The 16,893-nt window shown below is 38.5% G+C and overlaps 1 protein-coding gene and 1 long non-coding RNA gene across 2 annotated transcripts in view; one reads left to right on the forward strand and one right to left on the reverse strand.

The window, feature by feature from the left end:
* Nucleotides 1-16,893, forward strand: part of Rsf1 (remodeling and spacing factor 1) — a 122,015-nt gene that overhangs the window by 77,126 nt on the left and 27,996 nt on the right. Inside the window, exons 6-7 of the mRNA XM_021634798.2 lie at nucleotides 10,668-12,439; nucleotides 14,576-14,782. Of these exons, the coding sequence (XP_021490473.1) occupies nucleotides 10,668-12,439; nucleotides 14,576-14,782 (1,979 nt within the window). The remainder of the gene's footprint in view (nucleotides 1-10,667; nucleotides 12,440-14,575; nucleotides 14,783-16,893) is intronic.
* On the reverse strand, nucleotides 3,660-14,556 carry LOC132647263 (uncharacterized). Its single transcript, XR_009585630.1, has 4 exons — nucleotides 14,441-14,556; nucleotides 12,899-13,017; nucleotides 9,112-9,178; nucleotides 3,660-4,589 (listed from the first exon to the last, which is right to left on the reverse strand). It is a non-coding gene; the product is annotated as an uncharacterized LOC132647263 (long non-coding RNA).

Consider the following 16,893-nt stretch of genomic DNA (forward strand, 5'->3'; position numbering starts at 1 on the left):
TCTGCTGCTTACATTTTACTTATTTATTCAGCATATTCTGGGGACTTTTTCACACCAGGAGAGTTTAGTACTCATGGCAGTGTTCTCAGGCTTAGAAACAGGAAGGTTAGGGGCAGAGAGAAATGCATAGTATGCAGTAAACACTGTAAGCTTATGAAGAATCTGAATAAGATGAGATGCTCTTGCGGAGCTTATATTGTTCATTCTGGCCTCAGGCTCTGCCAGCCGTTATTGTTTCTGTCCTTCATCTCTTTGTACAACAGTAAGATCTCATTAAAACAAGTGAGATGGAGACACTGCTTAAAACTGAGGAAAATGCAAGAGATGAGGTCTGAAACAGGGGTGGTAGAATTTGCCTTGGCTGAAAATAAGCATCTTTGCTTGGGTAGCAGCAGGTTTTGTTTGGTGGTGAGAGGGAGCTGCTACCCTGTGGCTTCTGTTTTCTTTGTGAAATTGAAGGCAGAATCATCTGAAATAGGCATGACAGGGAGATTGTAGATTTAAGCATAAGGAAGAAGATTAAAGCTTTGCTAGAGAAAATGGGAACGTTACTAGGCAGTTTTGGAGCCTCATGGATGGCTAGAGATTGAAGGTATGGTAATAGCTGTGTGTGAGGGCATGCTCGCAACCCAGGGACAGTTTGTGGGAGCCAGTTCCCTTCAACCTTTATGTAGGTTCCAAGATGTAAGCTTTGGTCAGCACCTTTACTACTGAGTGCTCTTGCTGGGCCCTCCTTTAAATTTTTTTCATGCCTCCATTTCTTATTAGTAGCCACTACTAGTGATGTATTTGAACAGATCCAATTTGTATTGCTCTCTTGTAGTTTGCTTTTTAAGCTCCGGCTGTCCATCTTGAAAAATGTTCAACATACCTTACTCAGCTGATATATAAAATGAGAGACTTGCAAGTTAATGTAGTAGCATTGTTGGGCTAATTTTTGTAGTTTAATTACAGTTCAATATTAATGACAATGGTGACTTGATAAAAGTATATGGGATTGCCTTAGTTTAGTACATTACAGGAAACTCCTTTATCCTGAATAACCCAGTTGGTCACCTTAAATTGATGTTCTTTCTAACTTTTTTGATTATAAAGGGAATTAGAAGTTTACTATAGAAAAATTGAGGATAAAGTAAAATAAACATCAGTAATTTCCCTGTCACCAAAAACAAACAAACAGGCTGTTATGATCTACTTCTTTCTGGTCTTTTTTGTAGCCATGGTTACTGTTGTGTTTATTTAGTGGAGTTATTTGGTAACGAGTTTTGTGTCTTATTTTTGTACTTAACATTCTGTTCTAACCATTTTCCATTCTTCTTTCAAGAATGACGTTCCAAGTATAAAGCAGAAGTATTGTTACTAAGTGGTTTCACACTGTTTATATTGTTAGCACAGCACACATACCTTTTACTATAGACACAGAAGCCATTATTGAAGTTTACTTTCTTTGATAAATTGTTTAGTTTGGATAGCTCATTGTCCCTTTTTACTTTTGAGTCTCTTGGAGCCCATACTGACCTTGACTTCACTATATAACTTGAGGATAATCTTGTACTTTTGACCCTTCTGTATCCACCTCCCTGTTCTGGGATTACAGGCATGTGCCGACACTCCCCGATGCATGCAGTGCTGGGGCTCAAACCCGTGGATCTGTGCAAACTGCCAACTGAGCTCTGGCCTCAGCAGTGGAACCATTCACCACTCTGAATTGTTGGCAGATATCTGTATCCTTTATATACATATTTAGTTACTTACTTTACATTTCGATCTTAGCCCCCTCCCTCCTCTCCTCCTGGTCTCTTCCCCCCATCCCTTCCTCATTCCCTTATCCTCCCCTGCCCCTCAAAAAAAAAAAAAAAAAAAAAAAAGAGCCTCTCTCCACAAACCCAGCCCAGCACATCCAGTCATATCAGGACTGTATACTTCTTCTTTCACAGTGTCCTAGAAAGACAGCCTTGCAGGGGGAAGTAATCAAAGAACACGCAAAAGGTATACCATGTCAGAGACAGCCTCCCTTCCCCTTTCTAGGGGACCCACCTGGAGGTTAAGCTCCTGTTGGGTATATATCTGTAGAGAGCCTAGGTCTAGTCCATGCATGGTCCCAGTTTCCAAAAGTCCCTCTGGGCCCAGGTTAGTTGGGACTGTTGGTCTTCTTGTGGAGCTCCTGTCCCCTCCTGGCCTTTCTATTTCTTCCCACTCTTCTATAAGGCTTCCTGTGCTCTGTCCATTGTTTGGCCGTGAGTCTCCATTTCTGTTTTGATCTGTTGCTGGGCAGAGCCTTAGAGGACAGCCATACTGAACTCCCATCAGTAGAGTGTCATCGGTAGTTTCAGGGCTTGGCTCTCGTCCAAGGAGTGGGTCTCGGATTGAGCATTGGTTGCACATTTCCTCAGTTTGTGCTCTACCTTTAACCCTGCATATTCTATAGGCAGGCTAATTTCTGGGTGGAATTTTTTTGGGGGTGGGTTGGTGTTTCCCTCCCTCCATGGGGAGCCCTGTCTGGTTAGAGGTGGCTTCTCCAGTCTCCATGATCTCCGCCCCAGGGGTCCACCCTGTTGCAGGGTCCAGCTTGTCTAAGAGATGCCCCAGCACGTGCTTTCTCCTCTCCTTTATATTTTGATGGCTTTAATATCTGCTATTTTAAATATTGTTTTAAATCTGCTGAATGGTACTTTGGCACACTGTGTAGCATAGCGTTGCTTTAATCTGTCAAACCTTGCATGGATCTTACTTTCTTACTTGTTCACAAAAACTTTTTCTTTTTGAACAAAGAATTGTTTAAGATTGTATTTATTTATTTTATGAGTTCTGTATCTGCATGTGCACCTGCATGCCAGAAAAGGGCAGTAAAGGGTGTAGATGGTTGTGAGCCACTGTGTGGTTGCTGGGAATTGAACTCCGACTCCTGGAAGAGCAGACAGTGCTCTTAACCCCTGAGCCTTCTCTCCAGCCCCTCACAAATACTTTTTAAAAGGTATTGATGGAGGATATAAGAGGTGGAATTAAGAATTAATTCTTAATTCTGTTCAGGAATTAAGAACAGGTACTGCTCTTGCAGAGGACCTGAATTTGCTTTCCAGCATCCATGTCAGGCAGCTCATAACTGTTCATAACTATAGCTGTGTTGTTTTTTTTTTTTTTAACAAAATATCAGTTGTTCAAATTTACCAATAACACTAGGGAGACACATGTTGGGTGAAAGCCTGCTAGCTCAGAGAGCAACAGCTGACCTTCCTCCTCAGCAGACATCCAAAAAGAAAGGGAAACCTTTCTCCTGTGCCGGCTCAGAAAACCACAGATTGAATGTCCCTCCTTTCCACTTCCTGTGCATCTCGTTATCCATCCTCCTAAAGCTCTTCTCCTCTGTTTTTTCTCATGTGGTTACTCCCTTTCAACTGGTTGCTTGCTTCACCTCTTGACTTAGGGTTGATTGGATTTAATTGAAGCAGAAAGCCCTTGAGTTAAAGGTGTGTGCTAGGGCTGAGTCAAAGCACAACTAGAAACAGGTTTTTCCAGTAAATAGCAACCTCGGGGTTCACAGTGTAATCAAATATCCTACAACATTTCCCCCTTTTTATCTAAATAAAAAGGAAAGATTTTAATTCTTGACAGCAAAACTATTTATAATAATGAAACTGTTTTTGCCAAGCTTCCCACAATGCCCAGCTTAGTTGTATTTGGCAGTCTTTTTTCGGGTTATGTATTTGAGTTCAAAGTTATACAAAATTTTGGAATCATTCTCCCAGGAACTTAGCAATTTGAATGTTCTGAGCAGTTTGTGGTCCGAAGCTGGTCTTTGGGTGGTGTTTTGTCAGCTTAGTGGCAGTCCTGGGGCAGAACCTGGAAAGAGAGTCCTGGCAAGAGAGGCCTGGGACAGTTTTTCCCAGTGGGTAATGGTACCACAATCCAATTCATCGTTGCGGCCCCATCATCTTCTTAGAGACTTCAAAGGTTAGGGTCAGGAATGGTAGAAACATTTTAAATTCCATATCCAGCAGATCTCCAAAAAGATTGATGACCATGATCTATTAGGTACATCTGAGGTAGACAAACTTTGTTCTTAGTTAACTATTTCAGACTCAAACTTGAAAACACAGTAAGCTACATGAAGCTGGATGAAGCTTATATCTAGAATTACTTAGTACTCTTTATGACTACTAGTATCAAACAGAATGTTTATGTATACATAATAATCTTACAGATTTTGAGATGATGTTCATACCTTTAGAAAAGTTTAGGAGAGTCAAATGAAAACGAAAAGATTGTGAGATTAGTAGCAATAAAATAGTCTCTTATTTTTGTTATCTTCTGTCCCATACCAGGTGGCTCTTCTGATAAGCATGAATGTGTTTAGAAAAGACGAGCCAAGCTCCAACCCCAAAACCAGCTTTAGGTTTTAATGGAATTGGGACCACACAAAGACATTTGCCACTTCATCTTTGGAGGGCAGCATAGACAAGCTGGAGGTGGGCAATACCACCTAACCAGTTGACTCTTGGGACATTTTCTCTTGATGATCTGTTCTTTTTCTTCAGATGTTGTACTTGTCCAACTGCCTATGGATTCATTAGTCAGATGCTTTTAATTTCCTGAAAAGATAAAAGCAAAACTCTGACTCAGCCTTAACTCTGGTGCATTCTTTTTTTGGCATATTACATATTTCCTAGGGCAAAATGTTTTTTGGCAACAGAAAAAGTATTATCTTTCAATTGAAATTTTACAAAGTTCTGTTGAAAACTTGAAACTACATATACCTTAGAATGTGCTGATAAATATGCCTGTTCCCATTTCTCTTTATATATAAATTCAAGGTTTAAATATATTTATTTATAGTTCAGAAAAGACATCCACTTTGAATTTCAGCCTGCCCTTTGCAATAGCTTTTAAATTTAAATCAGTGTAATTCTTATGTACTTGCCTCTGCCTCCCAAGTGCTGGAATTAAAGGTGTGAACCACTGCCTGCCTATGTATTCCTTATAATAGTTATTCTCATAGAGTTGTCTTGGTTTAATTTGGTTTTCCTTTTTCTTTGATTTGTTTAGTGTTAGGGGTGAACTTTCCAGTTTTTTGAATGAATAAGATATCATTTTGCTGATTTATTCTGCTTTTGTTCCCTGGAAAAATTTTAATATTCTAGTCTTAACTAGACATGCTGCCAATTTGTCCACTATTTCATTATTTTCAGATGTTTTGTCTGTCTTACCTGTATGAGCTACATAAATGTGATGTTAAGTTTTGCTAGGTGTTACCATTTCCATTCATGTCTCCTAACCATATATCTTTGCCATTTATCTGCAGTTAGTGGTTTTCCATTTTAATGACCATATAGCTGTAGCATTGCCAATGTGTTCCTTCCTCAGCACTGGCCATTCCATGCTCTCCCAGCCCCCTTGTTTAAAGGCTCACTGTTTATTAGCTTTGGTTTCATCAGTGATTGATGAACCATCAGGAAACCATGCATTAGCCCAAATGTTGTGGCCATTCAGTTGATCTTCACAGTTTAACAGGTGCCTCTTTTGGGGGAGGGGTGAGAGGTGTAGTGATGAGGATTAGAGGAAAATGAGCTATTTCCTCAGTGTGGGAAGGCACAGACACTTGCTACCACATCCTGGTCACAAAGGAGTTCAGGTAGGTACCAGTTTTCACTGTGATACCTTTCCTTCCATGGCTAAGCCTGTGAAGGACTCTGCCTCAAATAGATTCAATTCATCATGGTAAGGAGGCATCCTTATGACCTTAGGGTGGTTAGCAATGACTAAGTATAAGGTTCTGTAAAATGTAAAATGCCCTGTAAAATGTCCAGATTTTATTCTCTATTTGGAAAGCATTTGCAGTAGAAGCTAACAGGAAAATGTTGGTGGACTCCTTTCTTTTTTTTTTTTTTTTTAAGATTTATTCATTTATTTAATGTATGAGTGTTCCATCTGCATGTACATGTACATGCCACTATCTATTGTTGCAGGATATAAATGATCCCATTCTGAACCTGGGATTGTGAACTGTGAAAACCTGTTTCTTGATGTGGTGTTCAGCCCTAGAACACACCTTTAATCCAAGAGCTTTCTGCCAGAAACCATCTGACAGGGAGTAAATAGAAAGGAGGGACTATGGGGGCTGGAGAGATGACTCAGAGGTTAAGAGCACTGATTGTTCTTTCAGAGGTCCTGAGTTCAGTTCCCAGCAACCACGTGGTGGTTCAAAACCATCTCTAATGAGTTCTGGTGTCCTCCTCTGGCCTGCAGGCACACATGCAGGAAGAACACTAAGTATGTAATAAATAAATAAATATTTTTTAAAAGGGGTGGGGGCGGGGAAGGAGGAAATTTGAGTTGAAGGGTATGTATTTAAGACAGCACGGAGAAGAAAAAAATCTTTTTGGCTTTTTCCTCCTGAGCTGTTGAGTGAGCCAGCAGGCCATTTCCTCCTGGGCCATCTGCTGAGCTAGCAAGCTTTTGGGCTTTTGGCTTTTGGCATTTTTCCATCTGGTACATGAGCTGAGTACGAAAGTCAGTTGTGTGCTTTCTTGACCCTGAGCTAATAGGCTTTCATCCCAGCAGCTGGCTCCTGAGTCTTTATTGGTAAAATTGAATTTTTGGGATTTTCATTTTTTAAAACAACAATCTACAATTACCGTATTATCTAGTTCAGTATTGGTCAGGTTTACATGGACAGAGATAAACTTATCAAAACTCTCAAAACTTTGCTCCTGTCCCCATTGGAAATAGCTGCCTTTGTAGTAACCCTGTAGAGGCTTTTAAATAATAATCTCTAAATGTGGTATGCGGTTTCTCTGTTGTAGAAACACTCCAGTTAGGTGCTGTATCTGAGTTTTGTCCCTGGGTGGTGGGATTAAAGTGAGTGCTGCTGCTGTACCTTGCAACTCGAGAATTTTGAAAACAACTAATTTAGAGAGTCCTGCCTGTCTCTGCTGGGATTAAAGGCACGGGCATCTGCTGCTGTCTTTAAATGCTTTATCTTAGCTCCAAATCACTCCAGCTTTTAGAGCTTTAGAAAACAAGTTTGAACTATAGTAACTCTTAGAATTTACTTGAAACCTTTTAAATCTCTTAGCTGTGTTTTTAATACCAAACAATAAAAATAACTTTTTTATTTCAAAAGAAAACTCAGAAGCTGTTATCCAAGATGATATGGGCCACATGACAATCCACAGTCTTAACATTCTAACATGGAATTAATTAAGAAAACCCATTTTTTTTTTATTTCATTCAGTAAGGAAAGTATGCCTTTGGAAAATTATTTGAAAATATATTTTTTTAATTTTTCATGTCGGATGAAATGAAAGACATTTGTTAGTCTTTGTAAGTTAGTTTGGACTGAATGACCATGATGCCTGATGAATCACTGCCTCTCTTTATTCAGACCTCTTCTGTTCAGATCTAATCTTTGTCAATTTTTTACAGTATCCACAGCTCTTCTCCTGTGGAAGCAAAGCTAAAACCTCTTCCCAATGTACATATATCCTGGTTTCCCTTCAGAGGTCAACATATCTTTAAAATATACAGGCTGATTTAATATAGTAATTTTTTCTACTATCCAGTCTCTCTGCAGCTGTTATGTCTTTCTTATGTATAACCTGAATTGTCTGTGACTGATTTTTTTTGTTTGTTTTTTGTTTTCTTTTTTGAGACAGTGTTTCTCTGTGTAGCCTTGGCTGTCCTGCACTCACTTTGTAGAGTCTGTTGGCCTTGAATTCAAAGAGATCACCTGGCTCTGCCTCAAGTGCTGGGATTACAAGTGTGTATCACTATGCTACTGTGTCCAGCTTCTGTGGCTGTTCTTTATATTTTTCTCAAAAGTATTTTTGTTGTTGTTGTTGTTGTTTGTTTGTTTTTCAGAAAGAGGTTTCTCTGTGTAGCCATGGCTGTCCTGAACTTGCTTTTTAGACCAGGCTGGCCTCGAACTCACAGAGATCCTCCTGCTTATATCTCCCAAGTGCTGAAATTACAGGTGTATGCGCCTGGCAGCATTCTTTATTTTATGTTTTTTGTTTTGTTTTGTTTTCTGAGATTGGAGTAGCGTTATAAATAGGAGATCCAATATCAGGTGTGTTTTTAATCCATTCATCTATTCATGCTGATCTTACCTTTAAGGCCTGATCACCCTTTTTCATTCTGAATTAGGATTTTCAGAAGCTAAAGATTTCAATTATAATTTTGTTCTATTTACAGGTGAAGTCAGTCTTAGTGAAAAATCAGTGAAGGCTTTTTTGGGCCTTGCATAATTTTGGTAAATGACTTAGACCTTTTTTTTGAGTCTTTAACCTTGTCTCAAGCATTTCAAGTTGCTAAACAACATAGTGCCACGTTGTGCACCTCAAGTTCAAGCCGCCTTTGTAACTCAGCATGTTGACCTTCACCTAGTACCTGTTCCTGAGAAACATTAATACCTCTAGCCCTATTTCATTGTTCTATGGCCCTAGCTTTCTTTCCACCAGGTTCATCACTGTAACTGAGGACTGGCTTTAAGTATTGCTGTTGCCAAATCTTTCCTGTCTTGGGGGATAATTCTCTTCTAGTTGCCCATGAATTTAATATCTGCTTCACATGAAGTGAATGTACACTATATAAAATAACCACTTCCTTAATTCTCAAATCTAGTATGTTTATGCGACTCCATTTAAATTCTTCATAACCCTAGGGGTCCCTATGGTTTGCTGGTGGGTCTTACATAGTAACTGGATAAACTAAGGTTGGTTTTCTAACAACCTTGGTCCATTTCTCTTCAGTTTAATCATGTGCGGTAGGTTTTTGTTTAAATTCCACTCTTTGTGTCTGAGTATTTTTCTAATAAGATACAAGATGCCTTGTAGCTTATTAATCCACCTTTAATATTTTTCTTTTTCCTGTATCTCAAAGGTTTTTTCTTTGAGAAGGTACAAGAATCCACTACGGCTATTAAGGATAAAATATGAAATACCAAAATAATAATAATCATAATCGATATGAGCCAATTACAGTTAAGTCATTTAGCCTTTTATTTTCTGCTTCTATTTTCAAGCCATCTAAAGTAGTACTATACAGGGTCTTAGTACTTTGTATCATAATATTTGCCATAGTTAATTCTCTTTGAGGACTTCCCAGGTGGCTTACCAAATCTGATGGCTTCTCAGTTTCTCTGCAGGTGGTATATGTTCTCTGTCCATGTGGTCATGCCATGCTGGAAGTGTTAAACGTTATTTTAACAAAGTCTCAATAGTTCAGTTTTATGACGATTTAGGAGCTAGATGTTGAGGTGAAAGCCTGCTAGCCCAGAAAGCAGAGAGAGCATCCAGTTCACCTTTTCCATGCCTTCTCAAAAAACCTTCAAACTGAATGTTCCTCCCTTCTACTTCCTGTGCATCTCTCTATCTGTCCTCCTGACTTATCTCACTATCTATGATGTTTTTCCTTATTTCACTCCCTGTCAAATGGCTGCTTCCTTTGCCTCTTGGCCAAGAGCAAAAAGCTCTTGGATTAAAGGTGTGTGCTAGGGCTGAGCCATACCACAACTAGAAATAGATTTTTTCCAGTAAACAACACAGTCTTGGGGTTCAGAGGGTGATCAGATACCCTTCAGCATAGCTGTAAAGAATTTGATGCTTTTGGCCTCCACGTGCATTTGCATAATATACATAAATAATAATAAGAAATAAGTATATTTAAATTTTTTTTACATTTATGCTACAGTTTATTCAGTTAGATCAGCAGGTGTTTTGAGTGTTGTATATAGATAATCTATGATTTTGTCCTAGAAGAATAATTCTGAGACTAGTAGGACAAATAAAAGTGTGAATAAATAATTAGGATTCTGAGGAGCTAGTGCTGTCAAAAACATACATAAAGTAATAAATAATAACCTCAGTAAATCATTCCTTATAGAGAAAGTGTTAAAATTTGAATAGATTTTAAGTAGGCTTAAAAGATTAAAGGTTTTCCTAATAATATGATAATTAGCCACCATTAAGAGCTTGCCTGTGCCACGCCTTGTTGATTTTATGTGCAATATTGTACATAATTAATAAAAATACATAATAAATACTAATATTTTTGGCAGACATTTTACAAGTATTGGTAAGGAAAGAAGCAGATACTTGCCTGGTTTGCCCAGGATGCAGGCTTCTGTCCTCAGGAGACATCAGCAAAAAAGTGCTGATGTTTCAGAGAAAAAAATAGGACAACATGACTCCATTTTTGTGAAAAATATATGCAATTAAAGATAGAGAAAAATAACGTAAAACCATTAGCAGTGATTGCTTGTAGGGATTAGACTTATGGGCATTTTTCTTTGTCTCTTCATTTTCCCATTACAGTGTTCATGTTACCTTGGTGACCTGAAATACTTAGTGACTTGTATACAAGAACATTTCTAAAAATTTGATCTTTGGAACTATTTTATAAAGCATTTTGAGACAGCCCCTGATTTGTACTAAATTACTTGAGCTGTATAAATATTTGCATTCCATCAAAAGCACTGACACTAAGTGCAGATAGCAGATGTCTGAACCTTTATTACAATATCTAGAGAGTGTGACTCACAGTGTTTTTCTTGATCCAGGTTTTTATGATCCAGATAAACCAGTTACAAAAAGCTACATTTTGAGATTGAAATAAGTATTATATTGTGTAAGATACTTTTTTAAACTAAAAACTTCTTTTTTTTGTTTTAGAGAAATCAAAGGAAAACGAAAAGACAAAAGTTGATGACCAGTCATTAGATTCCGGAAAGCATTGTGTGGCCAGTGTTCTAGAAGAAACAGCTGTGAAAATTGAAAAAGAAGATGAAAAGGAGCTCGTGAAACTGCCAGTCATTGTAAAGCTAGAAAAACCTTTGTCAGAGACTGAGGAGAAAAAGATTATCAGAGAGGAAAGTGATTCCTTCAAGGAAAATGTCAAACCCATTAAAGTAGAAGTAAAGGAGTGCAGAGTGGACTCAAAAGATCTCAAAGGCAGCTTGGAGAGGACAGGCACACAGGAACCCGAGCGGGTAGAATTTGGTGGCAACATCAAATCTTCTCAAGACATCACAGAGAAATCTACTGAGGAAACAGAGAAGCTTAAAAATGACCAGCAAGCCAAAATACCACTAAAAAAACGTGAAATTAAGCTGAGTGATGACTTTGACAGTCCAGTCAAAGGGCCTTTGTGTAAATCAGCTACTCCAACAAAAGAGTTTTTAAAAGATGAGGTAAAGCAAGAGGAAGAGACTTGTAAACGGGTCTCTGCCATCAGTGCTTTGAGTCATGAAGGGAAACAACTTGTAAATGGAGAAATTAGTGATGACAAAGCAACTCCAAATTTTAAGACAGAACAAATGGAAACACAACTTTGTGATACAAAGGAAGATCACTCTAACATCCCTTCTAAGGAAGGAAATGCCATTCTGGAGGGAAATGGTGCAGAGTGCTTAAATTCTGTCATAAGCACAAAGACAAGTGAGTTTGAGAAAGAGGTCCCTCTAGGCAAGGCTCTAGATAGCTCTGTGCCTGTCTTAGAGAGCCACAGTCAGAAAAGAGGGTTAGAGGAGCCTGGGCCTCCAAACTCGGAAATGCATCTTGAGCCTCCTGAGAAAGTAACAGATCTCTCTTCGAAACCTCCTTTATCTGCCAGTGAATCCTGCAATATAAAAGTTGAAGAAAAGGCCCCAAAAAGTAAGACTGAGAACCACACACCAGGCATTGAATGCCTGGAAAAGGTGGAGAAGGCCAAGAAGACTTTGGTTGATAAAGACATACAAAGATTGAGTCCAATACCAGAAGAGGCTGTAAGGAGTGCTGTAGAATCGGAAAAGCCAGATTCTTCTGAAGTGCCCGAAACTCCCCTTCTACCTGAGATGACTGATCCCAAGGAGAAACTGACTTCAGAAAGAAAAGGTGTAGAATGTCTAAGCAGAGGTTCAAGTGAAGGTCAGTCCCTTGAAAGTGCAAGCCCAGAAATTCTAAAAGAGAATTCTGAGTCCTTGAAGGTAGAAATGGCGAATCTGGACAGTGCCCAGGCCTCTGGCATGGAGGATACTTCTGAGACAAAGAGCTCTGTGCAAAAAAGCAAATTTAAATATAAGTTAGTTGCTGAGGGAGACAGTGCTGCTTCAGAAAATACAGAGATCACTTCTGAAAGGCAGAAGGAAGGCATCAAATTGACAATTAGGATATCTAGTCGGAAGAAGAAGCCAGATTGTCCCCCACAAATTGTTGACACTGAAAGCAAGGAAAAGAAGGTGGGGAAGGAAGAAGAGAAAACAAGCATAGGCCGAACTTTAAGAAGGTCTCCGAGAATATCTAGGCCCACAGCAAAAGTAGCTGAGATCAGAGACCAGAAAGCCGATAAGAGAAGAGCAGAAGGAGAGGATGGAGCGGAAGGAGAGGCTGCAGCTTTGCAGAAAGCAGAAAAGAAGGAACACCTGAAAAAAGCAGAAAAGGATGCAAATTCTAAAGTGAGCAAGGTAAAATTTCCACCAAGTTTTCAATGGAGAAAATTTTTGAATTTTTAGTATTTTTAAATATTTTTAGTGTTTTTTTTTTCATTAAAATTAAAAATTTTTAGTATTTTTAAAATATTAGTCTCCTTGTTGGACATATGCTTGTAGAGGTCAGAGAAGGACTTGCAAGTATCTTCTCTGCTTCCACGATGTGGATTATAGGAATCAAATTAGGCTTGACAGTAAGCGCTTTTACCCACTGAGCATGCCATTGTGCTGGTCACTAAGTTTTCAGTCAAATTTCTTTCATGTGTATGTGTGTGATAATGTGGATGTATTCATGTGGATGTGTGTGGATGTGTGAACGTCGGCTGGCTTCTTCTATCCTTCAACCTCTTACTTTGTGAAACAACTTGAAGCTCAGGGGCTCAGCTCAGCTAGTTAGCCGGTGATCTTCAGCAGTCCACCTCTCTGTGTCCCTACCTCATAGGGTTGCAGGTGCATACTGCCTTGCATGGCTTGTTATGTGGGTCGTGGGCATCCAGATTCCGGTCCTCTTGCTTGTATGACAGATGCTTTAATGATTGAGCCATCTCGAAAGCCTGTGTTGTCAATTTTAATTAATTTGGATTAATTAATTTTAATCAATTTGGATCTAAATTGTTTATAGCTTTGTGTTGAGATCACTATTCAAAGACAATAATAAATCTCCCTCTCTTTCTCAGTTATTCCACATACTACATTTCAACCATACAATGTTTTTAGATTCTTTTTCTATTGCCAGCAGTTCTGAGAAAACACTCTATAAGTTATCCCACTAGTAATGTGCCTGTGGAGTTGTAGCATCTAAAATTAAGCTCCCCATAGGAACAGCTTGGCATGTACAGGCCTCATGCTTCTCTTCTAAGCATTCGTGTATACACTAATAAACATTTGTTTATAAAATTTTTAATATAATTGGATCAAACTTTTTTGTTTTGTTTTTTTTCCACTTAACAGTATTGTCTCTATTCTTGTGTCAGAAGTGACAGTCCTCTTTATATTTATTTGTGGCCACAAAGTATTTCATAGTGTGGATATACCTCAGTTTATTTAATTACTCCCTTATTAATTGACATTTAGGTTGTTTCCCATTTTTCACTATTACAGGCAATGCTGCATTGAAGATCCTATTGGACATAAGTGAGTATTTCTTTAGAATAGACTCCTAGAATTGGAATTACTGGGTCAAGGGGCATGTGTATTATAAGATTGATAGTTATTGTCACATTGCCCGTCAAAATCTCTATTACTGTGCCACCCCATTGCCAGTGTATAAGAGTATCCATTTTCCTCATTAATTTTACAAGCAGGAATTTTCTTTTCTATGACTGTCTGACTTTAATTCATGGGATTTTGCTGTTAAAAGTACTACTTTTTTTTTTTCTCCCATTTTTAATGGCCAGGTTATTTGTTCATTGTCAGTCATCTTTGTTCCCTGAAATGTGGAATTTTTAATTATTTTGGGAACCTTATTTTTTTTTTTAATGTTAGAATTATTTTGTTCTCTCCTAGAGGCCTTTCACAAAGCAATGAAGTGAAATAGGACTTAAAAAACTAAAACTAGGGAATAAAATGATATATCATAATCAGCTTTTACTCTAGATTATAATAATTTAAAAATTTATTGGGATTGTTTATATGCAGGTCTGACCTGCTTTGAAAATTTTGTTTGTAATTTAGAGTTTAATTTTTTGAAAAATAATTGTGTCAGTATATCTTCCTGCTGTTGGTTTAGCCTGTAAGTGTTCATGGCCTTTGACCCAGGATCCTGTTCAAGGAATTTATCCTAACCACAAAGATGGATGCAAACATTAACATCAATGAGGGTGCATTGTGAAAGTGAAAAAATGGGAAACAACCACCCAGATATGTGAACAAGCTCATACAGCTGTTTTTGGCATATTTATAAGACATAATGCCATTGTATAATCCCATTTTTAAGACTCCCAAAAAATACAGAAAAAAAATAATAAAAACACATACCAAAACTTAGTAGTAGACAGACCTGATGTCAAGAGTTAACCGTTTTCATCTTCTCTTTCTGTGTCAGCTAAATGTAGCCTGGAGAAATCTGAAAACATTCTCATGCCCAGTTATGTTATCTTTTAATTATGCAAGGTAAAACCCAAAGGCAAAGTTCGATGGACTGGCTCTCGGACACGTGGCAGGTGGAAATACTCCAGCAATGATGAAACTGAAGGGTCTGATAGTGACAAATCCTCTGCGGCCTCAGAAGAGGAGGAAGCAAAGGAAAGTGAAGACGCAGTTCTTCCAGATGATGATGAACCGTGCAAAAAGTGTGGCCTTCCGAACCATCCAGAACTCGTACGTACCTGCTCTGAGACAGCAGTGCTCATCTGAGGGCTAGGCTCTGCTTGTTTGGAGTTATCCACTGCTCCTGGGGTTGATCATGATTTGAATTTTGTTGTGTTTTTTAAGGTGGGGTCTCACTATTGGCCCTGGGTGGCCTGGATCTCATTAAGTTGGTTCTTAAGACTAACCCATGTATTATTTGCTCTTGTGTTACTGTGATGAAGCACCATGACCATGGCAACTTATAAGAGTTTGATAGTTTGTCGTTGTAAGTAGTTGGGAATTTTTACTAGGGCAAGAGAATGCTGTTAGAGACTGAAGTTCTACAGTCTGGTAGGGTTTTTTTATGCCCCAGACTTGAAGATACTCCAAAATCAAAATTAGAAGCAACGATAAACCACTATTGTATTCGTTAAAAAAATTAATGGTCCTTGTTCTTGGAGAGCAGAAAAGTTATGTATTCAGTAAATTTAGAACTCCTGTCTATTCTAGTTGTTTTAGTTAAAAGCAATAAATTATTGCCTGAGACTTGCAAGTTCGTACATAGAAATAGTTATTTGGTGGGATTTGAAGTTTTGTTGTCATGTAAGACAAGTCTTTCAGAAGTAAATTAAAATGTAAAGTTGATTTGAAATCTAGGTTATTTTTTTGTAGAAATAATGTGATGAGTGAAAGTGGGTGCCTTGCTTAGTCTACGTATACCAAAGTAATGAATTTTACAGTTGGTAAACACTGCTAATACAGTTTGGTACTGACTGTTGGATATTGGAATCGAGTAGTGACTCTGTTTTATACATAGCAAAAAGAAGGTGGTTTTCCAGCTTTAACTCTGTCCTTTGTGGAATGGGATAGAGTTTCAGAATATCAGAGGTGAGCAAATAGGGAGGATGTGCAACAGGAGCCAGGGCTCTTCCTGGGACCAATGGTAGTCTGAATTCTTTGAAGCTGGTTAGAGTTGGAGGGATTATACTGAATTCATTTTAATACAGGTAGAAATACAGGTGTGTGTGTGTGTGTGCGCGCGCGCGCTTGCGTGGTGCAGGCAGCACTGCTGAGGCAGAGATCGTGCCGGGTCTAAACATGACGGGCAGGCCTGAAGAGAAGAAGGATGCTTGAGTAACTTGATTATATCGTTCTTGTAAACACCTGTGAATTTATTAATTACTGTAGTAATTTTTATTAATATGCCAAAATCCTTCAATACTCCTAGTCCTAGAAAACTTTGGCCTCTCTCCTTGAGTATAGGCTGAATGTGTATTCCTTTGTTCTGGTTTTGTTGTTTTTATTCATTTATTTGTGTGTTACTGGTGATTCGAATGCAAGCTATTCACACATCTACCATGGGACTGCTTTCCCTGCCCCGTTATTCATTCATTCATTCATTCATTCATTCATTCATTCATTCATCATTTCCAGAAGGGTTTCAAGATGTTGCCCATGTTAGCCTCAAAATCTGATATTCCTGCCCCTGCTTCCCTCGTAGGTGGAATTAATAGATGTTAGTCACAGGCTCAGTGGGATTTATTTTGAAGGTAGATTATGAAATGTAAACAGTGTAACGTCAAAGTAGAAAAATAGATACTTCTTTAGCTAAGTGATCAAAGTTAATATCACCAATAATAATCTGTATTAATGTCATATATTCCTTGTGTGGTAGTTTGAATGAGAATGGCCTCCATAAAGCCTGGTGTGGTGGTATACTCCTTTAATCCCAGCACTCAGGAGACAGAGGGAGTTGGATCTCTGTGAGTTTGAAACTACATAGTTAGTTCCAGGACAGCCAGAGCTACTTAGTGAGACCCTGTCTCAAAAAAAAAAAAAAAAAAAAGCCGGGGATGGGGGTTGTGGAGAAGAAGTGGCTAAAGAGATGGCTCGGCAATTAAGAACAGTTACTTAAGAACCCAGGTCTTCCTCCACAACCTCTCCAGCATCTGTTGTCAGTTGAGTTTTTGAGTTTAGCCATTCTGATGGGTGCGAGGTGAAATCTCAGGTCGTTTTGATTTGCATCTCCCTGATGACTAAGGATGTTGAGCATTTCTTTTAAGTGTTTCTCTGCCATTCGATGTTCCTCTATTGAGAATTCTCTGTTTAGCTCTGTTCCCCATTTTTTAATTGGATTACTT

Source organism: Meriones unguiculatus, chromosome 14 (genome assembly GCF_030254825.1).
Source record: "Meriones unguiculatus strain TT.TT164.6M chromosome 14, Bangor_MerUng_6.1, whole genome shotgun sequence".
Lineage (NCBI taxonomy): Eukaryota > Metazoa > Chordata > Mammalia > Rodentia > Muridae > Meriones > Meriones unguiculatus.